Here is a 27,323-nt window from a genome sequence, read left to right as displayed (position 1 = left end):
CATTTGATTTGGAAAATTAAACAGAATCAGATGATATAAGAAGTTTTGCTCTGACCCATGTGATATGAGCCAAAACATAAATGTGATTATTTTAGTTACCCATTGTGGCCAATGTGTTTCATATTTGGTACATAGCTTCTATGAGCCATTAAGAATTAGCCTATGAAGCTTCATGAACATTGGCTATTCACACTGGCAAATATTGGCTGCAGAATTTGACTTAAGCAGTTCTTGAGATAATGACGTGTCAATTCTAGCCTATACTCATGTTGTGTGCTTAGTGTTACGAACAGTTTTGATACTCATTGTTTGTGTGACTTTCAGTAACTAACTCTCGGACACATTCAGTACAGAGAAGACAAGGTACCACTCTAAAAAATAAATAGTTGTCCAAACACCTCCATGAAAATTGACAGAGTGACTGACATTTTTGAGGGATTCCTGATAACACACAGACGTCTCTGTAGCAGCCCCTCAGCTAACAGCTGAGAAAGTTATTAGCTTCAACTCACAAATTGCCCTAGCTCAGTTGGGAAAGTGTCTGACCTGAAGTCTGAAAGCCACTGGTTTGAGACCTGACAGATGCTAACAGGTTTTAAAGTGGAGCGATCTCCAGCGTTCACGCACACTTACGCATACCGATGTCTCTCTAGTCATCCATCTCACCCCTGAGAGCTAAAGGGCAGTGGACCACCGTGGGCCTTCTGGGGTCAGAGCTGGCGGTCCACAGGCGGTCCACTGGCGGTCCACACTCTGCTGGTGAGTTTCAGACCAAGAGCCCACTCGCTTTCAAAACATGTTTTTCTTAAGTCATCTATACTACTTCGGTTCATTTCACCAACCCATTTCCCACCAACAATTGTATAGATGTAACCAGTGCGTAACATAATTGACCAAGCCATTTTTAGTCACATTGAGAACCTTCTGGTAGCATGAACTACTTCTGTTTAGTGGCCTATATTTTAAATAGACTTTTCAAGGACATGATTTAACATTTTCTGTTATTTTCCTAATATCGACGCCCAGTAACACAAAGATGTTAGTGGTCCAAGAGTGAACCAGGAGTGGCACACCACCAGTAGGGTGTCGACCAAAGTCCATATATCAGCGGACCAATATATGCTTGCTATCTGGGACATGTCACCACTAGAATGACAACACAGCAGTCAAACCAACCTGTCAATCAATCAATGGGTTGTTAATTATAATAGGAATTATAATAATACGTTTTGACAGTGCCTGTTAAGTACCACTATGGGCCAAAGCATTTGTATGCACATCAGTAGTATAGCCTATGAACATCCTTTATTTTGTGCTCTTGTGGAGGGAATGCTTTGTGTATTGGACCAAGTACACGAAAGAATGTGCTCTCTTCAATATTTTGTATTGTATTGTATTTGTATTGTTGAGACACTAAAGTTTAAGTTTAAGTTAAGTTTAGTAACAGCTATATTCCTCTCAGTGGACAACATTTAGATTTTGGGTATAATTTCTGGTATTGGCTGAGGTATACTTCCTTAGGCCGGTTAGCTACAAAACACATATACAGTAAAACAATGGAGATAATGGAACAAGAGCTATCACTCAACCGTAACACTGACGACAGGAACTACAGGACCTACTGATGCAAACAGACATCTAAATGGATACGTGAGATTTAATGTTACACAAACCTCTGTGCTCTTTGAAGGGAAATGTGTAGAAGTTAACAATACATAGATTTTAAAAAAAACATACAGAACTAGATAGTACCAGAAGATAGAGAGCTGGGAGAGAGATATATATCCTACCCTTGGCCGGATCAGGGAAGATTCCATGACTGCGGCTCTTGGTGACAGATGATTTAGGTGAATCCTGGTTTTTGGGAGAATTCTGAGTAGCGTGTGCGGGGGTCTTAGGAGAATGCTGTCGCCCCTGGCCTGAGTGAGAGCGCCGGTGGGGTTCCCCATCACTCTGCTCCTTCAGGGGGAGCCAGCGGGGCACATTATCCAGCTGTGTTGTGTTCGACAGGTCTATAAGCACCTATAACACACACATACACACATGTTATACATGCACATTATCCAGCTGTGTTGTGTTCGACAGGTCTATAAGCACCTATAACACACACATACACACATGTTATACATGCACATTATCCAGCTGTGTTGTGTTCGACAGGTCTATAAGCACCTATAACACACACATACACACATGTTATACATGCACATTATCCAGCTGTGTTGTGTTCGACAGGTCTATAAGCACCTATAACACACACATACACACATGTTATACATGCACATTATCCAGCTGTGTTGTGTTCGACAGGTCTATAAGCACCTATAACACACACATACACACATGTTATACATGCACATTATCCAGCTGTGTTGTGTTCGACAGGTCTATAAGCACCTATAACACACACATACACACATGTTATACATGCACATTATCCAGCTGTGTTGTATTCGACAGGTCTATAAGCACCTATAACACACACATACACACATGTTATACATGCACATTATCCAGCTGTGTTGTGTTCGACAGGTCTATAAGCACCTATAATACACACATACACACATGTTATACATGCACATTATCCAGCTGTGTTGTATTCGACAGGTCTATAAGCACCTATAATACACACATGTTATACATGCACATTATCCAGCTGTGTTGTATTCGACAGGTCTATAAGCACCTATAACACACACATATACACATGTTATCCAGCTGTGTTGTGTTCGACAGGTCTATAAGCACCTATAACACACACATACACACATGTTATCCAGCTGTGTTGTATTCGACAGGTCTATAAGCACCTATAACACACACATACACACATGTTATACATGCACATTATCCAGCTGTGTTGTATTCGACAGGTCTATAAGCACCTATAACACACACATACACACATGTTATACATGCACATTATCCAGCTGTGTTGTATTCGACAGGTCTATAAGCACCTATAATACACACATACACACATGTTATACATGCACATTATCCAGCTGTGTTGTATTCGACAGGTCTATAAGCACCTATAATACACACATGTTATACATGCACATTATCCAGCTGTGTTGTATTCGACAGGTCTATAAGCACCTATAACACACACATACACACATGTTATACATGTACTACATGTGTCTGATGTGTGTGTATGTAGTCTCCCTATCTGGCTTTTTAAAGCTGATCTCACCTCTCCAAGAAAGTCATTGGAGGAGCTCTTGTCGTAATCCCACACGCTCACCTCCAAAGTCTTCTTTCTGAGCTGTAGTAGACAGAGGGAGAAAAACACACATGACTTCTGTCTGGGCTTTTGTCAACATGCTAGGCATGTGACAGTTTTTCTCTTTACATTCAGTTTTATATCATGCTGTGGACATTTTTCTATATGATACATGGACCTATGTATTAGAGCTTCTCTGGCTCTATCTCAATTGAAACACATATTAATATATTAATCCTTTTGCAGAATATTGATCTGAAATATCTTCACTCTACTAACCAAAACCTTTGCATGACTATATCTATCAATCACTATGTTGAGCTAATATAAAACATGATACAATGTGTTCCTTTTACTTTAATTAGTACATAAATATATTGTAGGGTGTGCACTTCTGTCATAACTCGGCAAAATGAGAGTGGTGAATGCACCAGCATAATAATAAGTACATATTTATAGCCCATATTATATTTTTGTCATCAGATGCTGGTACATGTATGCCAGAACTATTTGACAGAACTCCCAGAAAAATAAATACATACAAAAAAATGTAATCAAAAAAACCAAACCCCCCCATTTGTCTGCCTATCAGCCAGGACAGGAATGCTTTTCTGTCATGGAAGTTAAAAGAACATTTTACAAAGGAGACAAATGAAATCACAAACATACTGTGCAGTTCAACCACTGTATTTATAAATAATCTAGTCAACTATCTGGCAACACATTTGTGTACAATGACTGATATGCTAGCTAAACTACTACTCTGTTGATACAGTAGAATAGAACACAGAATGATGGTCTTCTTAAGAAGGAGAAGTAAGAAGGTGTCACGTTCATGCTGTTAATTCCGTGGATAGAGGTTTGGGTCCATTCAAAGGACCAGAAGCTGATTAGGTAGCATTGCTACTTTGTTCAAATCCAGAACGCTGTTTTAAATGATTGATCAAATGTGTGGTACAGGAGGTAAAGAAGTCGGTTGCTAGTTCGATTCCCTGTCGAAGCGTCCTTGAGCAAGGCACTGAACCCCTAATTGCTCCTGATGTGCAGTGTGCCATCAGTGTAAATGTAAAATGTGTATACATTGTAAGTCGCACATATGTAAATCGCTTTGGATAAAAGCGTCTGCTAAATGACTAAATGTAAATGTAAATGTAAATGAAAAAGCTTTGACAGGTACTAATAACAGCAACTAACAATTTTTCATAACATATACCTGCTCCAGGAGAATGTTCTTGTAGATAACGGTTTGGTTCCACTCTGGATTCAAGCTCCTCTGGGCATGCTTTGATCTCCTTCTGTTCTCAGCGCTTCAACCAAACAACAAGGCCACAAGAGATCAATTAATACTAACACTACACACACACACACACACACACACACACACACACACACACACTACTAACACACACAACAAGGCCACAAGAGATCAATTTCAAGGTACATCAAAATTCACATGGCAAGTTGCAGTACGGCTAATGCTATTGTAATTGTGTACTCTACAATTACCACTACAGCCAATGAACAATACAAATGCGTTGTAAAAAATGCATGAGTAGACGGTCTTGTGCATTAGCTTGACCATTCTACCATTTCAATTCATTTTTATGAATTCATTATCTGACTGAATGAATCACAAGAAGTGATTGCATTGAACATAAATACTTAAACGTGTTTAAACATCAAAGACACTTAAAATGTACAATAAGTGTAATTGCTCTAAAAAGTTGCAATATATCGGTTAGAGTTCCAAAATCTGGAATTTCCAGGGGAGGAAACTTTCCATGGCAATTTTCAGGACTTCATGGTAATTTTCAGGAATGTTTAGGAAATTTGGGGCAATATATATGTCCCTGTGTTCCTGTTGTAAAATACCCAACAAAGGAAGTATACTAATAAAAAGAAGGCATTTTTTTTATCATTTATCAAATGTAGTGATCCATATATGGGGCATGACACCACCAAATCAGTCTTTAATCCAATGGGTCATTTTTATTTCATTTAGTGCAGCCAATCCAGTAGCTTCACATAAAAAAACAAGAGTATACAACAATTTGACATAAAGATCACTTTGAGACAGCATCTAGAAAATGACCACCAGACACCAGAGGTGTTTCAGAAATGTCAAAGTTACCAAGGAAACCTTTCCAGCAATTTAGCAGGAACTTTTCACCCCTTTTGCAGCTTCATGTTCTCGTGCCAAACAGAGAATAATTCAAGAACATTTGATCATGAGATGTGAATGACGCTTACATACCTGGCATTTTGGACCACCATGACTTGACTGAAAGGGTCCGGCATGCAGCGAAAGAAATCAGTCAACAGTGAGGCAATGTGTGAGTGTGTGTGTGTGTGCATATTTGCATGAGTGTGTATGCACACAAAAACACATGCATGGAATTCAATAACATATGGCAAGCATGAAAAGATGAAATAGTTGTTTGGTCACAGCATGTGCAGCCACAATGATCACTGATCACTGAGTACATTGAATGACCAGATTACTCAAATACACACAATTCATTGATTTTCAATCAGCTCTGCTAAAATACATACAATTCATTGATTTTCAATCAGCTCTGCTAAAACACAAGCAATTCACCTACAGCAGAAGTCACTATGTGACTGTTAATGTGTTTTCTTTCTTCTTAAAAACCATCTATTTGTAAACCTATGCTGTTAACACAAGTTTCAAGTTAACTTTAAAATACAAAAGCTTTGTTTAGAGATCATTGTATCATATCAACCAATGACAACACACATTCAGGAATCCTTAAATTCTTCTTGTGGGCTTTAGTTTATTTACTTCTTTATGTACTCTAAATGCATTTCAATCCAAATGTATATGTATTTAAACTGCCCTCATGGAGTAGCACCAAGCCAGTGTGGGAAAGGTAAAGTAATGTATTCATTTCTGGGTGTGTCGTTGAATTTGTGTCGTCTGAGCCAATCATGCCAAGGGAAATTCTGATACGTGCTGTGAAGAGCACTTGTTTGGTTCAAGTCCATCAGACATCAATGCTTGTTATAAAAGCGTCTAAACTGTTATTTTAATATCTTGTGTTGAATTCATAATATCCCAGCACATTTCAAACCACCAAAGTTGTAATCACTGCAGTGGCCTTCACATTATTTAACATATACAGACCCAATAATCATACACAAAAAGCAAGCTGCATCAGATATTAGGGACTTCATTTACGTAGAATATAGTGGAAAGGTACGTAAGTAAAGCGCTTAGTAGTGATAGGGAGGTTCATTTCCTTCTGCCACGGAGAACATGTCTGCCATATGCGGCGCCAATCAATACATACAAATATTCAGTCTCAGCAAAACTCCGATAGAACAAAATTGAGAAAAGTATTGATCCTACAGAAACAATTATTTAAATGGAGGGACACACACAATATTCCATATCCAGAGCGAAGTGAAAACTTATAAATAAAACCAAATAAACCAGGCTTATATTCAAATAATATTAGGAAACTATCAGATGAGTTGTTGGTGTCGGTGTCTACCTTGATGAATTCCCTTTTTGTGCTACCAAGTTCAACCCAAACCAGGTGACCAGCAAGCCATAGGAGAGAGGACAGAGGAGAGGTGTGTGATGGTGAAAAGCCATAGAACAGAGGAGAGGAGAGGTGTGTGATGGTGAAAAGCCATAGGACAGAGGAGAGGAGAGGTGTGTGATGGTGAAAAGCCATAGAACAGAGGAGAGAGGAGAGAGAGGTGTGTGATGGTGAAAAGCCATAGAACAGAGGAGAGGAGAGGTGTGTGATGGTGAAAAGCCATAGAACAGAGGAGAGAGGAGAGAGAGGTGTGTGATGGTGAAAAGCCATAGAACAGAGGAGAGAGGAGAGAGAGGTGTGTGATGGTGAAAAGCCATAGAACAGAGGAGAGAGGAGAGAGAGGTGTGTGTGATGGTGAAAAGTAAATGACAAGGAAAGGACATGTACTGTCTATCTTGGTTCATGTTTCTGTTGGGTTGCATTCTACAATTTAAATAATGTATATTGGACATATAATAAGATAGATTTAACTGACTTGGGAAAGGTTCACATGTCAGACATTACTGTACTTCTACCACTAAGTAGAATAAAACAAATACATATTTTTCAAACGATCTTTTGTTTGCTGCTTTGAATTATGGTTCACTCTAGCTAGTGGTTGATGTTTACTACTAGCAACAGTAAAAGTAACCTCTTAGCTAACCTGAATTTTGTCAATGAGATTGTCTTTCTTCTCTCTTCCACAAACCTACGAGGAGTTGCACTCAAAAGCTCATGTCATTATGGCTTCCCACTTTAACAAAACAGCTCTCTGTAACTCAGACTGTTTTAAGAGGCAGATGAAGACATTGCAGTTAGGGCTCCCCTCCAAAAAGAAGACTTATTTGACTTTAATTCTTGTCATTTAAGTCCTGACCTGAGTTTGAAGCTAAATACAACTGAAAGAAAGATTGAGGGGTTGAGAATTTACATCCGAGTGTCTGCACGTAGGCTAATACGTATTAGTGTTAAGTTATTTAGTGTCTGTTGGATGTGAGAGTTGAGAGAGGGGGTGCAGCTCTCCCTTCCAATAATTCATACTGTTGGAACTTAAACTGGCAGCAATTCAAATTAAGGAGGCATGTGGATTGCTTGTAAAGTAGCAGCATACCACAATCGGTAAGGCAAAAGCAATGAACGAAATGACATTATCTGTGAAAAACTTCCAAAAATAGTACCCTTTTACTGTACCCAGAGTACACAAAGGATCTTAATCTCAAGTAAAATAGCCTACATTTGTGCAAACTGGTTACGCCCCTGGATATGTACATATCTTGGAAAGCAGCTCCCTCTATAGGATCTCCTCAAACCTGTCTATCACCAGTCCTATGTGGGATGAACATCCATTTAGAGAGTCTGCATTCAGCTGAATACTTGTTCTTCCTAAACCTATGTTATCTTTAACATGTTTTTTTTAGTCCTCCTACTCACAAAAATGGCAAAGAGCTAGTCCTTATCTTGATCTGAAATTGTGGCTCAAACAGTCAGTCCTTTCCACCTATTTGATTATCACTTCATTCAGTTGACTGTGTGTCTCCTGGAACACCCTGCCTATGGTCTCATTTCAACATGTCCTCCAAATGTGTACAGTCCCTGATATCCAATCAAAGTACATTCTCCTCACTAGAAGTTGATGATACCGGACACTTTCTATTCTCCACATTGAGCACTTGTCTGGACAGCCTCTACCCTCTATCTACAAGGCAAGCTCATTTGAATCGGTCCCACACTTGGTGAACAGATGGCATGCAAAAGCTGGTCAACAATCTCAAAGCAGTTGAGGCACCAGAAAACTATACTTTCTAATTTTAAAACTCATCAACTCTTCACCAGCTACCTCCCTCTCTGCAGATGAATTTGCATTGTCCTTTGCTGAAAAGGTGCTGGCCAACTCTGCTGGCAAAGGCTGTTCTTGGCACAGGTCTTTCCTCCCCTCTTACTGAGGTAGAGCTATCTATACTCCTAAACTGTAGCCGTTGTACCACATGTCCTAATCTCATCCAATGTCACCCACACTCCTTGCCTGCAATCTGGCATGTGGTTAATGCATCATTGCTGTTGGTGCCAGACTTTCGGCTTTCTTTTTTAATCCAAGACTCTCCAAAAGGTGTTTTTAACAACTCAAAGTTCTATGTTCTGGTGTGTTGCTGTGGTTACCGCGTGTGGCTGTTGTTGTTTCACGATTAGAAAATGTAAACACAGCTATGTCGTCATACAAGTTGTCATAGAAACTACAGATGATGTTCTATTCCAACGTTTTATCTCTGGCACAGGACTATGAAAGCCTACAGCGCCGCAACGTTAGTTGACCACAATTTTGGTCGAGTGACACCTGTCGCCCTGGACTATAAATTGGCCTTTAGAAAGAGCTAAATAATGGCAGTTGGTTCATTGTGGCATGGAGCCGTGAGCACAGTGTCTAGCACTATAAGTTCATAGAACTTTGGGTCCAGCAGTAGCATTTGCTTTTGTTCTAAGAAAATGTTACAATCCAAGGATTGAAAGCGCTGTGTTTTTGGGGGATTTTTATATGATTAGTTTACATTTCGGTCGTAAACCAATGCATTAAATACCTGAAACACAGAATCAAGATACTTAGGCCTCCATAGCCTAAAGGACTTTGGAAAGACTTTCTCTTATCATTCATAAATGCATCATTATGTTCTCGTCTAGAAACTAATTCTCCTTTTGAAAATAAAATAAAATACTGCATCATTCACACAATATTATTTCACTCAACAACAAATTCAATTTGGATTCATTAAATGAAGTATGTAGATACAGTATATGGCTTAAATAACATGTAGTGTCCATATGAATGCCATGCTTATTTCAACACTCACCCGCGTCCTGGAAGCAGGTAAACTTTGACAAAGGGATCAGAGTAGCCGTTGTTATCACGTGGGGACAGGTTTCGGGCTTGGAGAACGTGGACAATTAAGTTTCCCAGCTGTTTGTCGTAGTTTATTTGAAGCTGTAAATTCAAATGAGGTGAAATCATGCCAACTGTAATGTCTTTTGCATAACATAGAGAGCACTTAATGGACTATTACAACAAGTTACAGTATTTTTTCAGAATGAACTTACAGACTAGCATTAAAACTATATGTGTCTGACATGACCAATCAATGGGATATTCAGACCAAGGGTATTGTCTTAAGGTATTAGGGGCATAGCGTAGCAGCATAATGGTTGTGGCTTGTAGCAAATGCATAGTAATACATGTTGGTGTAAGAACTCATAGTAATACATGTTGGTGTAAGAACTCATAGTAATACATGTTGGTGTAAGAACTCATAGTAATACATGTTGGTGTAAGAACTCATAGTAATACATGTTGGTGTAAGAACTCATAGTAATACATGTTGGTGTAAGACATCTGACATTTGAAGGTTTTCAGGTCTTCTCCCATCTCAGGCTCGTCTTTGTCATCGTCTTCTACTGCCATCTGATTTAGGGTCTTTGTCATCGTCTTCTTCTCCTGCCATCTGATTTAGGGTCTTTGTCATCGTCTTCTCCTGCCATCTGATTTAGGGTCTTTGTCCTTCTCTTCTTCTACTGCCATCTGATTTAGGGTCTTTGTCCTTCTCTTCTTCTCCTGCCATCTGATTTAGGGTCTTTGTCCTTCTCTTCTTCTACTACCATCTGATTTAGGGTCTTTGTCCTTCTCTTCTTCTACTACCATCTGATTTAGGGTCTTTGTCCTTCTCTTCTTCTACTACCATCTGATTTAGGGGCTCTAGCTCTCCTCTTCTTTCATCCTCACCTTCTTTAGGCCCTTAACATAACTCTATTTGCTCTATCTTTCTATCTCTGCCTCAATCAACTCTATATCTCACTGCTTTAATTGGTAACCATTCTATTTCCATTGGTTACAGTTATTATTATATATTTGGATTTGACTACACACTAAATTTGGTCAGTACTTGTAGCATTTAAGCTACCATTTATGGTAATGTGTTCATTCATTCAGCATTCATATCATTCCTCATGTGTCATACATTTACAGCTTTAAAACCTCATAGTGCACAATATTATTACAAGTAGCAGCCTGATTTACTGGAATCAAATGTATTTAATTAATAGATTTTTAGTTATTTTACGAAAGGTGGTGATTGCCAGACGTGAACCTCTTTACAAAGTTGATGCTGTAATGTTCATCCATCTACTTTCACAGTCCCATTAAGTTTAGTTTTAGCTTGCATGGTCCTACTAGTCTGGGCTTCTCCATACTTGGTTGTTGCATTGTGTCGTTGCATTTGTTGGTTTTGGAGGATTTCAGTAAATGAATGAAATTGAACATTGTGAGTGACTTTTACCTGAATCTCTCCTGTCACAGGATGCACTTTAGCTGCGTCTGCGGTCTGAATGAAAACGAAGTTACATCATTATGAAAAGGATTTGTAAATGACTTAACACACTCACATCCCGTCATGTAAAAATGACTTCAGACACCCTGGAAACTTCAGTAGAGACCTCGGCCAGTTACATCTTTTGTTTTCACTAAACTCTGATATAATGTGTCCACATAATAGAAAGCTTTATTTTGTGTTTTGTGTTGAGTTGTGCTTTCAGGACAAACAGACAGACTGACAGACAGACCTTGCTGTGGCGCTTTTTGCCAACAGATGGTGAGCTTGGGCTGTCCTGGGCTGGGGACGGCACTTGAAACAGAAGACGCTGTGGCCGAAATGGCAAGGGGTCCTTTATCTCCCGTAGAGAGAGAAGACGCAGACGACACGGGGATCTGCTGCTGCGATACCTTCTGCAGCTCTGCAGCCAGCTGCTTGGGGTCCACACCTGGAGACCTCTGTCTGTCACCTATCAGTGGCAGGAGAAAAGGGAGAGATTACACGAATATGTGACATGTCAAATCAGAAATCAGAAGCTATAATGTGTATATAATAAGGGATGGATAGTAGTAACCTTTGGTTGGGTCCTGAAGCTCCAAGTGCTGGGAGCAGCTCTCTGAATCTAACAACATATTGATGTCCCTGTTTGAACACAAAACAATGAATAGTATATAACAAAACAATATACACAAACAGAATTTAAAAAAAAGTTCTTAGAGGAAGCATAAGAGTGCTTAGATACTCACAACCTGACACACAACTCAGCCTCTCCGCACTGCTGGCCAACTAGACCCTGTACCTCCTCATAGGTTTTACCTGTGAGGACAATTCCATTCCACTCCAGCACCTGCATTCCTGGATATACACACACACACACACACACACACACACACACACACACACACACACACACACACACACACACACACACACACACACACACACGTCAGAGGTGGACATGTAATACTGTATGTAAACACTGCCTCTAATCAATCACAGCAAATTCACAGCAAACCTACTCCAGCACACATGTTTTTCTTCCACCGCAAACTCATTCTCTGAAGGAAATAACAGACTGAATATATAACATGCCACCGGAAAACTCAGCATGTACAGATTCCACACACACGTGTTGGCGTCCACACAAAAACACAAGCTGTGCTTCCTTCGCAACACTCACAGAGGTGGAAGCGAGTCTTCAGGTAGGCCAGGTAGGCCTTCTTTCTGTGTCGTAGAGTTCGTGCTGTTTGAGGGACATATGGGAGGCTATTCAGATGATGAAGTGTGTATGACTCACTCAAGGCGTGACATACGCAGCACCATGTGTTCTCACAGATTCTGAACTTTGGTGGTAGTGTTATTGTATCTGACCTCCCTCTTCCATCAGATACATTATACTGTATGTTACTATCAGGCCTCAAGAGGCCATCAGTGAAATAACAGACAATGCTTGTAGCACGGAGTTCTGTTACGTCTGACATTTAGTCTCATGTGAAGTTCTCATGTCAGAGCACAAAGCACATCACCAAGAAGAAGCATACGAATGGAGGAAAACAGGAAGAAAGTTCACTGTGCATGTGTGTGTGGGGGTGAGAGAGAGAGAGAGAGAGAGAGAAGAGAGAAGAGAGAAGAGAGAAGAGAGAGAGAGAGAAGAGAGGAGAGAGAGAGAGAGAGAGAGAGAAGAGAGAAGAGAGAGAGAGAGAGAAGAGAGAAGAGAGAGTAGAGAAGAGAGAAGAGAGAAGAGAGAGTAGAGAAGAGAGAAGAGAGAAGAGAGAGAGAGAGAAGAGAGGAGAGAGAGAGAGAGAGAGAGAGAGAAGAGAGAAGAGAGAAGAGAGAGAGAGAGAAGAGAGGAGAGAGAGAGAGAGAGAGAGAGAAGAGAGAAGAGAGAGTAGAGAAGAGAGAAGAGAGAGAGAGAGAAGAGAGGAGAGAGAGAGAGAGAAAAGAGAGGAGAGAGAGAAGAGAAGAGAGAGTAGAGAAGAGAGAAGAGAGAAGAGAGAGAGAGAAGAGAGGAGAGAGAGAGAGAAGAGAGGAGAGAGAGAGAGAGAAGAGAGAAGAGAGAAGAGAGAGAGAAGAGAGAAGAGAGAAGAGAGGAGAGAGAGAGAGAGACCTTGCATGCTTTCTGCATGAGCATTTTAGAAATACCCAATATCCATTGATTATAGAAATAAAACAATGGGTAAAGCAATTATAGAAGCGCATAGAGAACAGTGACACTCACTCATCAATCATCAATCAACCACCTCAGAGACAAAAATTGCAATTAAGATTAGGACCAACCAAACTACACATAAAAAAATCACAACTTAGAAATTGACGTTACACATTGTACACAACCACAAACCAAAAATACTAAGCAAGATGCAATGTTATTTGGCCCTGTAGAGAAATGATATAAACAACATGTATGACCCCAATCAGAGAGAATACATCTGAGAATGGCTTTAACAAAGTACAGACTCACAGCACAGCCTGGCCATAGAGGTGGGCAGACCAAGGAGGAGAGACTGTACTCTACTCTGTAAGGAAATACTGATAAGACTGGTGAGGTCTTTCCTGAGTTCCTGCTCGCAGAAAGGAGAGGCCTCGTTTCATGACCTCATGAGGAATGCCTCATCCTTGCTGCACAATACCTGACTTCCTGACCAGGTAAAGTCAACAGCCACCATTTATTTGCAGATGTGTTTAATTATTCATGTTAATATTCTGCTCCATTTCATATTTTGTATCTCATTTTTTCGTGTCCTGTTTATATGCCCCTCTATCCGTAAGCTTTGGCAATACAGTACAACACTGTACAGTACAACACTGTACAGTACAACAAAGCCTACATCATTTGAATTGTGAAAGATAGATAGATAGATAGATAGATGATAGATGGATACTTTATTAATCCCGAAGGAAATTTAGGAATAAGATATTGGCTCCCCATTCGCCCTTCCCTCTGCCACCATGTCAAATATTACACAAAGCTCCCCCCCACAAAGTTGAGCCTAAACTCTGCTCATTTCCGGAGCCGTGTGTACAGCCCCTCGTCTACCTGTGTCAGAAGGAGCCGTGCTTGTTGCCTGCCCTGTTGGTTAAGCCAGTGGTTCTCAAACTAGGGGTCGGGACCCCAAGTGGGGTCGCCAAACGTTTTTTGGGGGTCGCGAAATTATCTTGCTGCCCTGTGCATCAACATTTTAGGCTTTGACATGCTGTGTAGTCTATCAGAAATGGTGTTTTCTACATCAGGGTGGATAATGAAAACTAATATTGTCTCAGCAAGCAGTCTCATCATTGAAGATGAAACTGAATTTAGACCTATAATATCCTGTCAAAATGTGTGGGGGGTCGCGAGACTTGGCAAATGGATTTTATGGTGTCCCCGGACAAAAAGTTTGAGAACCACTGGGTTAAGCCCACAACATCTGGGATCAATACATGGAAATTCACAGTGGGGTTATTGATGATGCACAGCTTCTCCTTTCCTGTAGTCGAAACATTGCATCCACACCTTTATTAATTGCTTTCATGATTGCTGTTCAATATGTTTATTATTTAGTGCTTTGACTCAGCACCCTAGAGCAATGTTTTTGTAGTAGATTGGTTCTTCATAGATTACCATGTTGGTAAAGGTTATTCTAGTAGTGTTTTTGAAGACGGCTGCTCCATGTGAAACATTCCTCTGAATGGTAGTACATGTATTGCATGTGACCAGGGTGTGCATCTGCCCCAGTGGTGAGTCTATTTTAGACCTTGAGAAACTCAAAAGGCAGTAGTGTCCAGGGTCCTAGTGCCCAGGGTCTGGTATAAACGCTGTCATTCAGAGCACAGGAAGTGAGCAAGCCTGGAATTACACAGGCCTTCAGTTTTCCTTCATTTTAGGAAAAAAAAATATATAGATTTTATTTTTCATTTATTGTCTTTCAAAAAGGAATACTCTGTGGATCTCTTGCACAAACAGTGGCTTAAACAGTGGATTTCAAAGATCAAATAATGAGATTAAACCGAACATAAGACGACAGGCTGACACATTGCATTACTGTGATTCCTGAGTCTCCTTACCCTCTACAATCTTTCCGGTCTGTTCCGCAGCTCCTCCAGGTAGAACTTTGGCAACATACGCTCCGATCTCTCCATTGCTCCCAGGAACCTCCTTACCTCCCACCACACGTATGCCCAACCCATTTCCTGTGGAGAGGCGTCATGTTAACAACCCTGAACATAACCCCCTGCAACAGTAACAAACTGCGTCATGTGTATTGAGTCTGACAATGGTGTGTGTGCCATGTAGAAAGTTGTATTACCTGACACACTACGATCCTTAGGGTCTCTCTGGAGTTTGATACGCACATGGGGAAATGTGAAGTGCATGGATTTCATCTAAAGAATACAGTGCACATTTGGTTAAATAACCAAATGCTCTTTATTTGTGATTTTGATGTTTGCGTAATGATAATGGTCATACTGGTCACCTGTTTCCTCTCCGGGCTATGACCATTTTCGTGCCGACCATCTTGAGGCTTCATGTACCAATCGGTCTCCTCCCGACGTAGGTGGTATGCTTCTAAGACATCAGGTGAAGGACAATGGGTTTTATATTCTGACCAAACAATGATTTCCTATGAATGGGTTGTTTAAATGGCCCCTGCTCATCTTGTCAAGCGATGAGCAGGAAGGAGCGATGGAACAGCCCGTAACGGGATGCACCTCGGAGGGAAATAAACGGTAAGCCGAGGATGTTCTAAGAGGACAAATAACAGGACAAATCAGCTGTTCCAAATTTGTCAAAGATAATAATTATTAATGTGTGTATAATGGTGAAATCATTGCAAATATGTTAATGAGAAGGTAAAAGCTGTGGTAAGTGGTCAAATGGGAAAAAAAATTGCAAGAAGTCATCAAGTTTGGTGAGTACATTAATAATTAAAGCCATGGCAGTTCCAAAACATTACAAGGCACCGTTTGTGACACACATTTTGTCCACAGTAAAGACATAAGCATTAACATTTCATCCATGTAATGTTGAACTCTAAATATGTTTTTGTCAACAAAAGACAGCATGGGTTCGTTCATTCTGGGCACGAAATGGCGCAGTAGATGCAGAGGTGAATGTTCGTGTCTTTTTCTAGATGAAAGATACTCATTTCTGAAACTGAGGCTGTATAAAATGCCTTATGAAACACATTTTATATCATTAAAAGGCAGGGCAATCATGAGTCACGAAATCCATGTAATTCTACTTCTAGAGGACACAATTATACGCCTGCAGTAAACTATCAATTCATTAAGTGGAAGGTTAGCATTAAGTGGCACATAATAATTATAGACATTTGGTGTGAGGATAGTAAAACTGGGATTAAAATGTTTAAAAATGTGAACATAATTACTTATGCATCAGAAGTGAGTTTCTTTCAACCAGTAACATGTATAGTGAAGTATACTGAAATATATCATCCCTTCTGTCTTTTGTGAGTGAAAGTATTAACTTCAGCATCCCATGAATGTAATGTGATGGTAAATGTTAATGTTCTTATTTTTGAGAACAAAATGCATTATGGTGCTGTTAAGTAGTATGAAATACATTTTGTCCACAAACACTAGGGTGTTAGTTACAAACGGTGCCTTATGAAAGATGAATAAGGTGCTTACATCACGTGCAACACCGCATTGGTGACATGCATAGATAAAGCCTAAATACATCAAATTACATTACCAAGCTTGGGAAAACATATAGATCATTTTAAGGAGGAATACAGGGTGGTACATGTGTTCATGCAATCCTATGTTTTCTCTGTTTAAATCAGTTAGTGAAGTTCTGCAACCAAGGTTAATGTGTTTACTTCTATGTGGCACGTGGCTTACAGTATATGTATACATCATATGTGTGTGTAAATGTGTGTATATGTGTGTGTGTGTGTGTGTGTGTGTGTGTGTGTGTGTGTGTGTGTGTGTGTGTGTGTGTGTGTGTGTGTGTGTGTGTGTGTGTGTGTATATGTGTGTGTGTGTGTGTGTGTGTGTGTGTGTGTGTGTGTGTGTGTGTGTGTGTGTGTGTGTGTGTGTGTGTGTGTGTGTGTGTGTGTGTGTGTGTGTGTGTGCGCGAGTGTCTGACTTAATTTTGCAAACAACCTCAGAACTTAGCATCAGAAACTATGAAGTGTTAGCTGTTCTGCTTGCATGATAAGAGGCCAGAACAAAAAGAGAATCAAATGTGGTAGATTAGATTTAGACTGACTGAAGTGACACCTATACCTAATGAATATTTAAACTATGTGTAAACAAATGTATTACGAATATTAAGGTCATATAATGAATTATTTTATTTCAGAGAAAAGCAGAGCTAAATAAATAGCATTTCAAGCAGTGGCATGCAGAATGTCATAATAATCGATCCTTTAGGACAGTGGAACATCTGAATTGCATTTTGACAGCCTTTGATATTATAAATAAAAGACATGCAAAATCATATCAGAAGTATTTATTAAATGAACAAATACACATAAGAGTGAGTATGTAAAATTGTCAAAAGAAAACAAAAAATATATACTTTTCAGACCTATGTATATGTATACCAGTACCAAAATATTATAAATAAATCCGTAACATGTAACCCTGATTCTAGTTAAAAAAAAACTAATTTATACTATACTATACATTTTCAAGTTTATCAAAGGTATGTCAACTGAGATTTCCATGCTAATGATAAAGAGAAGAGGTGTCCTGTCCCTGAGATGAAATACATAATCTGGATTAGAATAAAAAAGGACATTCTCTTCCTACATGCAGGTTGAAAGGGGGTATACAAGACGAGACATGCAGCACACAAGGACTGACCAGAACATCATTCTGAAACGAAGCCATGCATAAAGCTACAAACAACAAGTTTTTTCAAATACAGGAAGCACTTCAGCAAAAGACAAATCATAATGCATGCCATGCAGATACCACTTTGTAGCACTCATACAATAAAGAATAAAGAAAAAGAATAAAGAAATAAAGAAAAAAGAAAAACAATAAAGAATAAAGAAAAAGAAATAGAATAAAATCAGAGAGTGAAAGTTTGCTGTTGTGATGCATCACCACACAAACAGAGAAGGTGACGCTGGGAAGTGTCAGTGTCGACAGACTACTGTTGTGTGAGATCTGTGCCGCTGTGCCACAAAGACAGGAAATGGTAAACAGAGGAGGGGATGATTTACCTTCGTTGTCTGACATCATGGTGCCTTGTTGGTCGTCCATGAGTCCGTAACCACGGCCTCTCGTCTGTTCATCTATCATGTGCTGCTGCTGCTGAGAGTCGTGCAGAGAGAGGCAAGACCCAAACTGATCCCGGGAGTCGGCAGATATAGGCGGGAGGGGTCCGGCGGACGCTCGTGCCATGCCCATCGGCTGGCCCACGGGGCTCAGAGGGCTCTCCTCTTCAGAGTTCTGGGCCACGATAGGAAGACGTCCTCGTCCGCCGCCCGGAACGATCGGCAAACTGGTAGGAGGCTTCGTTCTACCGGAAGGGGTCTGATAGGCTGACGCCTCAGTAGAAGCCTCACTTTCTGCTTTCAGTCTCAGAGAGGAGCTGGAAATATCTCTCTTGAGTGATAGGTCCAGGCCATAAACAGAAGATGGCCTGGAGGAAGGACGTGATCTACTACCACTGGGGTAGGACGACTCCTCTCCTAAGGAAGCTCGCACACCAGAGCTCAGGTTAAGGCTCTGACACACGTTGAGGGACCCTGCGAGATTATTCCCCACACTTGAATGATGCAGGTACTTCTGCTGCTCTGAAATGTTCTTGCGGAGTCCAAAGGTAATTTCATCCTGAAGAAGCCTGCTTGACCTTGGGGAGGCAGAACTAGATCCAAGGTAGCTGCTGTAGTCTGTCTCCAGCGTTCTGGTATCCTGGAACGTGGAAGAGTACTTGCCACCCTTAGAGTCCATCAGGGGTGTTTTCTGTTTCTGGTAGAGCATGGCAGCTGGAAGCTGCTTGGCAGCCTGCTTTTCCAGAGTCAGTCTGCTGATACTGTACTTCTCAGTCTTGGAATATGGTCTGTAAGCACTGCTGGACACACCTGCACTGTGGTTGTAGTAGTGGTGTTGGAGACCCGCCGCCAGCTGCTCAAGGCTCTCCGTTCCAGCCGTGCTTCTTCTGAACTCCTGTTTGAGTTGTTGTTTCAGCAGCTTGAGCTCGTAAGGTTCCTCCATGGAATCCTCATCTTCTTGGGCCTTTCCATAGGTATGAAGCCTTGAGGAACTCTCAAGGTAATCCGTTCCCACATCGGCAGCAGTTCGCCTCAGGAGACGCTCCGCTTTAGCAAGTTCTTTCTCTGCGAGACTGTAAGTGGAGTCGGAGAGACCAGAGGATCCCTTCGCGAGCTCAGTAGCATCCTCCAGGAGTAAGTAGCTCCGAGGGGTTTGATGGTGGTGTTGTTCCACATCTGTGTAGAAGGAATCAGCCGACACGTTAGACATCGGACTCCCAGCCATGCTACCCCCACGTTCTTCCAGAGTGTGGAGGTCCAAATGGCTACCGTACTTTCCACCCAGATAGGAGGAGGAGGCGTCCGGTTGACTCCGTATGACATCATAGCCAGTGGCCATCTTGGTGGCCTCTAGTTCAGAAAGGAGAGCAGCCTGCTGTCTGGCCTTCTGCTGCAGTAAGAGCATCTGGTGGTAACTCTGCTGTTGGGACGCTGTGAGGGAGGGCACGGAGGAATAGATCGACTGGGACTGATATGGTTGTTGAGGCTGGTACAGAGAATGCTGGTATAGTGTCTGCTGTGGGTTGTACTGGTACTGAGAGTACTTGCCATACTGAGCCTCATGCTTGGTTTGTGGTGGGATGAACTCCTCTAACTCAGATTGAGGGGCCGTGTGAGGTCTTTCCAGTCCGTGTCCGCCTACGTCCTCTCCGCCCCCTCCACGCCGTGTTTCCCGGATGTTGCTGACCTCACTGTCAGACATGTAGTCCCTGTCCTCAGCCACACCCTGCAGATACGCTCTCTCCCGTTTCTCCCGTTCTTTCAGAAGGACATCCTTCCTGCGGTTGATTCCCATCTCCAAGTAGCGGAGTTTGGCATCTATCTCTTTCTCCTCCTCATCCAACTCTGCCTGTTTCTTGCGAAGTTTTGAGGATTCACGTTCCACTAAGTTCAGCTCCCTATCTATGTCCTGCAGGATTTTAGCACGGGCCATGTTTGTGCTTCGGCAAAGGCGTCGGCGGGCAGATGCAGAGCTATACGCTGTCTGGCCAGTGGTGGCTGTCTCCTCTTCTGATGGTGGGTTGGGAAGGGTTCTCTTTACTTTCTTCTGTGTTCCAGATGGTGTACCAATGGTTGATGCCTTACCCTGTGAAGTGAGAAAAAAATACACGGGTTTACAATTAAGAAAGCTAATTTTTTGCCCTCTTTAAAATGTTATTTTACACCACTAGATCTAGAGGCCCACATGGGAATTTGTGTAAAAATGCAACCTTATGTGTGTGTTGTTTCTATTTCACAACCTTAATGTGAGGGTATTCCAGAAAGCTGGGGAGATTGCCCAATGTGGATGTACAGCCTAGAGCAGTGGTTCTTAACCGTATTGGAGGTACTGAACCCTGCAAGCTTCATCAGTGCATTCACCGAACCCTTTCGTAATTGGAAAAATAAAATATGATTTCTTTAAAACATAGGTATATATTCTATTAGTGCACAAAAACATAACTCAATGAATATTTACTGCAAATCAGTCTGACTTTTGCTGTTGCCTTGACTAAATATTTGTAATCTCATCACGGCGAAGATTATGTGTTGCCAAATTGTCGGCAGCCAATTTTTTGACGGCCGACAAAAACGGCCCGACATTGCTAGTGTGAACCGGGCTATACTGTGTGTGTCTTGACACCTGCCGAAACCCCTGAGAGTGACTCAACGAACCCCCGGGGTTCGATCGAACCCAGGTTAAGAACCACTAGACTAGAGAGATTGCCCAATGTGGATGATGTACAGACCAGAGCACACACACACACACACACACACACACTAATTCAATAACTAGAGAGATTGCCCAATGTGGATGATGTACAGACTAGAGACTAGAGAGATTGCCCAATGTGGATGATGTAGAGACTAGGTATGGGTTTACCTCTCTACTAGATATACTGTATAGTTACATCACATCACACACATCACATGAAGTGTTACAGATTAGACTAGACATTTCAGGTAATTATTGTAAGTTATTGCAAGTCTTGAAGTATTATTGAAGTATTATTCAAGTAATTCTGAAAGTGGTAACCCTTTACTTAAATCCACTATCAATAAAGCATTATAAACACACCCATAAAGGGTTATAAAGTATGATGGACATAAGTCTATATAATCATTCACAAACAGATGTTGACTGTACTTTGTCCTGAGACAAAACATTTGACTTTTTTCTGTTGGTTTTTCAGTGCAATGCATGAAGAAAAAGAAGACTCACAGCATGAGCATCTGTGTGCGGGAACATGGACGTGCCTCTCTCCTCACCAGTTGGACTCATGGGTTTGGGGTCCGACATTGACCTCTGGACCTTTGGTGTTCTGGTGTTGGTAGAATGAGCTGTTGATAGGTCCGCAGCTCTCTGTGGACTTGTGTCTCCTAAAGATTTCTCATAAGACACAAACTCGAGGGATTTGCTAGGGGACACACATGGCGATATTGGAGAGTACAGGACATTTGGGGATTTGGGAGGGACAGAAACCACCTGGAGGGAAGTGGAGGAGTCAACTTTGAGTTTAGAGGATGGTCCTATCTCTAAGGGAGTGGGGTGTCTCCTGTGTCTCTGTGGAGAGGTGGTGGTTCTCTCAGGATCTGTGTACTCCACTCTTGCATCAAGTTGTACTGAATGTCCTGCAGAATCATCTGTTTGTACAGAGATCTCTGTGAGGGCCTGAACTGAAACCTGTCCCTCACACTCTGCCGTGCTGTACTTCACCCCTCTGGGCCGACTGCGTCTGGCTCGAGCCGGGACCTCCCACTCATCCTGGTCCTCATCATCTGTCTGAACGCTGCTATCTACGCTCTTCTTCGCACCCCCCTTCTTCTTCCTCCCGGAGGTGTATGCCTGCTCAGTATTGTCCTCCTCATCTGTTTGGACACCGCTGTCCGTAATCCTCTTGCTCTCCGCAGTACTGAGCAAAGCCTCCTGTCGGGCGGCCTCCGGTGCATCTCCTGGGTACATCTGCCTAAACTTCTGTTCCTCGAGCTGCTGTCTGAGCTGCTCCTGCAAGCGTTGGATCTGCTCGAGTTGCTGTTGCTGTTGGGCATAGGTCTCCTTCTGCATCATGAGATGGGCCTGTCTTTCTTCTTCTTGCTGGCAAAGGATGTGCTGTTTCATTGCCTGTAGCTCCCCGAGCTCCTTATGTACGAGCAGCTGCTCCTGCTCACGGAATCGCTGGATCTCTTGACGTTCCCATTCCAGCTCCTCAGCCAGTCGCTGCTGCTTCATTTTCTCCAGTTCCAGAAATTCCCGTTCCATCTGGTACTGTCCGCCGCCAGGCATCATGGGAGACGACAAAGCCTCTAGGGAGGCAGCGATGGCATCCAAAGATGCATCGGTGAACGAGTCTGTGGTACCTACTGTGGTTACTGTGGGCGTAACCAGAGAGAGAGCAGATGAAATGGTATTCCTTGTTGCAACAAGCTCTAGGTTTAGAGGCTGCCGCCGCTCTTGTTCCTCTGCCGTAGTGGTGACCAGTGCGGATACAAAACTCTGAGACCTGGTCATAGGTTGGTTCTGAAGAGATGATAATGATGGCATCGTGTCACTTGTATGCATGCCAGACAGGGTATTGTAAGTTGCGTTGAAGATTGATCCGGGCTGTGTGGTGATTGCATAACAGGATGGGATCGGGGCTGCCACTGAGGAGTAAACAATGCCGTTGGAGGATCTCAAAACACTCGTGACTACAAAGGGCGTTCCCGTGGCCGATGTGATCCTGGTTTGGGAAAACTGTGGAATTGTCATGCCAGAAAATGCCCCTGTGACCCTGTTTGAGTAGTCCACTGCGTCACCTGTTAAAAAATCAGTTAGAGTTAGATGGCTCAGTCCAAGAAAAATACTACATTGGTCCAAAATGTGTTCCATGCACTCTCCAACTCAAACCATAAAACATAAATAAAGATATGAATAAAACATGGAGTCTTGCCAGATCAGTGATGATGGGAAGTCAAAACAACAGGGAACAGCATGCAGGGACATGCATCTGTGTGTGAACAGAAAATACTGATCTGAGAAAAAAAAAGACAATGCATGCAAAAACAAAAAAAAAAGCAAACAAAAACACAAAACATTGCAAGGTATCAGCCCAGAATAAGTGGAGGTAATTCAAAATGAGAGAGATCTGCAACGTCAGCATACTGACCTGCTTCAGACATCTTTCCAGACGTAAGATCGACCGCGCCCTCTGTGGCGCCACTGTAATCAAAACTGTTTTTGCTCTTGTAGAAAAAAAGCCCAGCCTCAGCTAAATTAGTGTCTGACATGGAAGGCTTGATACCAACGAAACCTTTCATTCCATACGGGGAGCGATCATACTGATAGTGGTCATCCCGATAGCCAAAACGGTCTTCAGGCAGCGGCGTGGGCTGCTGCTGGGTGGTACAACTCCCTGTAAATGGCAACTTGTAAACAACATCACAGCACACTGCTCTTTTGCCGGCTGTCAGATCCACAGGTTTTCCATCCTCCTCAGCGATCACGGCTGTCATGACTTCTGCTGTGGATCTGTCAACAGAGACAATGGTCTGAACAGGTTTCACTGTTGTGAGATCTACTGCTCCAGATACACAAGTTTCCAAGCGAGGAGGGACACTTGCACCGAAACCACCTGTCACACAGGTGGGAGCAACGGTCACAGGGGCTGTCTGAACTTTCCCTACACCAGTAGAGAGATTGATTGGTTTCTCCGGTTGGGAATCTACTGGTTGATAGATTATCTGAGAAACAGGCTCAAATGATTTGGCTGTTGTAAGCTGAAGAGGCATTGAGGTGGCCTGAGATGCATCTTTGCCATAAGCAATGGTGGCTGTGCAAGTGACAATAGTAATGCTGTCCGTCAGCACAGAGGCAGAGGGTTCTGTGCTGAGATTGACAACAGAGGATTGAACTGCACTTGTGTGCCTCGGACTGCTATCAGTGACCAAGGACTGTCGTCTTGACTCAAATGATGATAGGTCAACACCTTTCATGGCTGTTTCTGCATCCATTTTTGGTGTGCGAAGATCCATCACCTCACCGGCATGATAGATGTGGCTATTCTGAGGCTGGGTTTTTAGGTTCTCTGCAGCAGGTGGTGCCCTCACAGGTGGTACTCTTTCATGTACGACGGACACTGTTGTTCTTTGAAGTTCTGTGGTTACTACTTGTGTAACTCCATTAGCCAGTGGTACTGGAGGTTGAGATGATGCTGAGATGGCCTCGTACACATGACTCATGCTTGACACCACCGACTCAGGGCCACATATTTCTTGACTTTCAATTGATTCAGTGATTCGAGTAAATGCTAGTGGCATTTTTGTTGTTTTTTGTGGTTGTGGTTGTGGATCTGACTGGGCATGGCTCTGTTGCTGTGGTGAATAAGGAGATGCTTTAGGCGGTATTGTTGGAGATGCATAGCCAGAACTTGATGGGGCTTGAGACTGTATCCCTTCCACTGGTGAGTTGGGCTGTGATGGCAGTGTTATAACTACATATGTTTCATGTACGGTTTTTGTGTGCCTGGGGGATGAAGGGGATTTGGGTGAGGTGGTCCCAGCCCTGCTGTCTACGGAGGGACTTAGATTCAAAGCGATGTTTGCAGGCTCTGTAGTCAGGACAGTCGGCCTAGCCGGTGAATGAATAGGGGAGGGCGGGTGAACGATAGTCACTGGCTTAGGAGCTATAGGAGGCTTGACACTTTCTCCAGGTCTGTGACTGAAAGTGAGACCTGCTGGGATGGAGGATGGCTTTGGAGGAACAGGTGGGGGAATATGTGGCTTGTGTGTTGTACCTCCAGACTGTTTTTCCAAAAGAATGGGGCCTGCAGAAGTCATACCCACTGAAGTATAACGTGGAAGAACCTGAGGTGGTATCTTTTTGGGATATAGAGTTGGCTTCGGCAGTGTTGGAGGCGGCAAGGGAGGAGGCAGAGGAATGTCCTGAGACAAACCACGGCGTAATACTGCTGATTTGGGAGGTACAGGAGGAGCTGTTGATACTACACTAGGGGCAGAAGGAATGTATTGGGGTACAGTGGCTAAAGGTGATACACTCACCACAACAGGATGTGAGGGTTTTGTGGCTATAGATGTGGAAGCTAAGTTTGTCTGGCCAGACACAGAAGATTTTGACAAGTCAACCACACCAAGCTCGTCTATTTCTGTGGTTTGGGAATCTGTGAATGAGGAAAGGATGTCAGGTATTTCAGAAGATATTACTTGACGGTTGGAAAATGATGTATCTTCAAATGATGGAACAGAACTGACGTCTATCTCCGAGGCTGGTGCTGCAGCGACAGGTATGGGCTCTGTCTCTGTAGGAGTACCTGGTGTGATCTCAGGTGCATGTGGGGGCTCTGTCTCTGTAGGAGCACCTGGTGTGATCTCAGGTGCACGTGGAGCCTTCTCTGGTATGTAATCTGCACCACTGTCCTCATCTTCTTCACCTGAGGAGCACTGAATCACCCTAAGGTCTGGTATAGGGTAGAGACGTTTCTGTGAACCTGTGTCCTCCACCTTAATGGTGTCCTCTGGTGTTCCAAACTTTAACATTGAGTTTTCAGGAGGATCAGGGCATGGCTGTGTTGGGCTGGTTCCAGGTGTCAAGACAGCTTTCTGTCGCTTCATAAGTTCTTCATAGGCAGTTTCAGCATCTAACAGTGGTTTCCCATCCTTGCCTAAAGCCACACTGCCACTAGTGGAAATGATCACAGAGTGAGATTCAGGAGACGGTAATCTAATTTCTGGCTGTGGAATGTCCTTCATTGATTGTGGCTGTTTCGGGTCCTGTTCTTTTAGCATCATCTCCTTCTTTTTCTGCATCATGTCGTCATAGACCTCATCTGGTGATCTTAGTTGTTTTGACTTTTCTGGCACTGGCATTTGATCTATTTCCTGCTCACCACATTTGACCTCAACAAGAGATTCGTGAGCATAATCCTCAATCAACACACTACCATACAAAGATTCTTTACCAGGTGGGAACTCTGCGTTCTCAGTCATGGGGGACTTAGCTTTTAACATGATTTCTTCATAGGCTTCATCGGCACTTTTCAGGTTTTTTTTCCCCGTCACTTCTTTTGACAGACTACTGTCAGCATGTAGATCGTCTGTAGGAGAGTAAAGAGATACAGATGTTGGAAGTTGATACACTTTCTGGACTGCGGCGATCTTCTCTGCGTTAACCTCGAATCCTTCCGGTTCGGACTCCATGCTGGGTGAGAAATCGGAGCAAGATGACCTTCGGATCTCCTCCATCTCGGCTTCTTGACGTAACTCTTCTGTCGGGGAGGCGTCTTCGATGGGAGAGAGATTGCTCGGAGGCGTTTTAGGACGCTCCCTTCTCCTCTGTGCTCGTATGTCCTCTTTATCTTTCTTAGATTTCTTCCCGGAGCTCTTCTGCTTCTCTTGTTCTCTGAGGGTGTCTTCTTCCTCGCGAAGTTCCTCTTCCTCAGAAGAGTCCTCAATAGTTGGCAGCATCTGGCCAGGTTGTCGGTGCTTTGCTTTCCTGTGCTGTTTACCCTCTCCACTTGACCTTGTGTGACTTGGACTGCTGCTGTCACTGTCCTCATCTAGGGATGACAGAGAGGTAGGTGAAGTTCCTGGAGTAAAGCTGGAAGCATGGAGACTAGAGGAGCCCTCACCTCTGGAGCGATCTTCAGGAGAGTCCGTTAGACTTTCAGGCTCTCCATCATCAAATGTTGGCTGAACAGTAGCACTGCTGTTGAGCTCAATAGTTTTGAAGTGCCGAATGCCTGTTGCAACCTCCTCTGAGGGTTTCTCCCTCTTACATGCCACCTCCTTCACAGGCTCAAATGATTTAGCCAGAGAAGTGAGGTTCTTCATACCATTGTCATCCTCTGGACTAATGCTGCTATCTTTAAGAAGACGCCTACCTCTCGCCGACTCACTTTTCTCCTTTCCATCTTGCTCTCTTTTCTGTTCTTGATCTTTTATCTCAAAACATGGTGATGCATCCTCATCTGCACTCATCTCAATAATT

The 27,323-nt window shown here is 42.7% G+C and overlaps 1 protein-coding gene across 1 annotated transcript in view; it reads right to left on the bottom strand.

Annotated features, from left to right (window-relative positions):
• Positions 1-27,315, bottom strand: part of LOC105889636 (protein piccolo-like) — a 36,802-nt gene extending 9,487 nt beyond the window's left edge. Inside the window, 16 exon segments of the mRNA XM_031583296.2 lie at positions 1,791-2,022; positions 3,203-3,274; positions 4,446-4,539; positions 5,487-5,513; positions 9,621-9,751; positions 11,097-11,141; positions 11,380-11,418; positions 11,420-11,598; positions 11,704-11,771; positions 11,876-11,984; positions 15,174-15,299; positions 15,416-15,491; positions 15,584-15,675; positions 18,308-20,447; positions 21,564-23,137; positions 23,488-27,315. Of these exon segments, the coding sequence (XP_031439156.1) occupies positions 1,791-2,022; positions 3,203-3,274; positions 4,446-4,539; positions 5,487-5,513; positions 9,621-9,751; positions 11,097-11,141; positions 11,380-11,418; positions 11,420-11,598; positions 11,704-11,771; positions 11,876-11,984; positions 15,174-15,299; positions 15,416-15,491; positions 15,584-15,675; positions 18,308-20,447; positions 21,564-23,137; positions 23,488-27,313 (8,830 nt within the window). The 5' untranslated portion in view covers positions 27,314-27,315.
• Positions 27,316-27,323: the final 8 nt, after the last annotated feature.

The sequence above is a fragment of the Clupea harengus genome, chromosome 16 (assembly GCF_900700415.2).
Source record: "Clupea harengus chromosome 16, Ch_v2.0.2, whole genome shotgun sequence".
Lineage (NCBI taxonomy): Eukaryota > Metazoa > Chordata > Actinopteri > Clupeiformes > Clupeidae > Clupea > Clupea harengus.
This window is presented reverse-complemented; position numbering and strand designations above follow the sequence as displayed.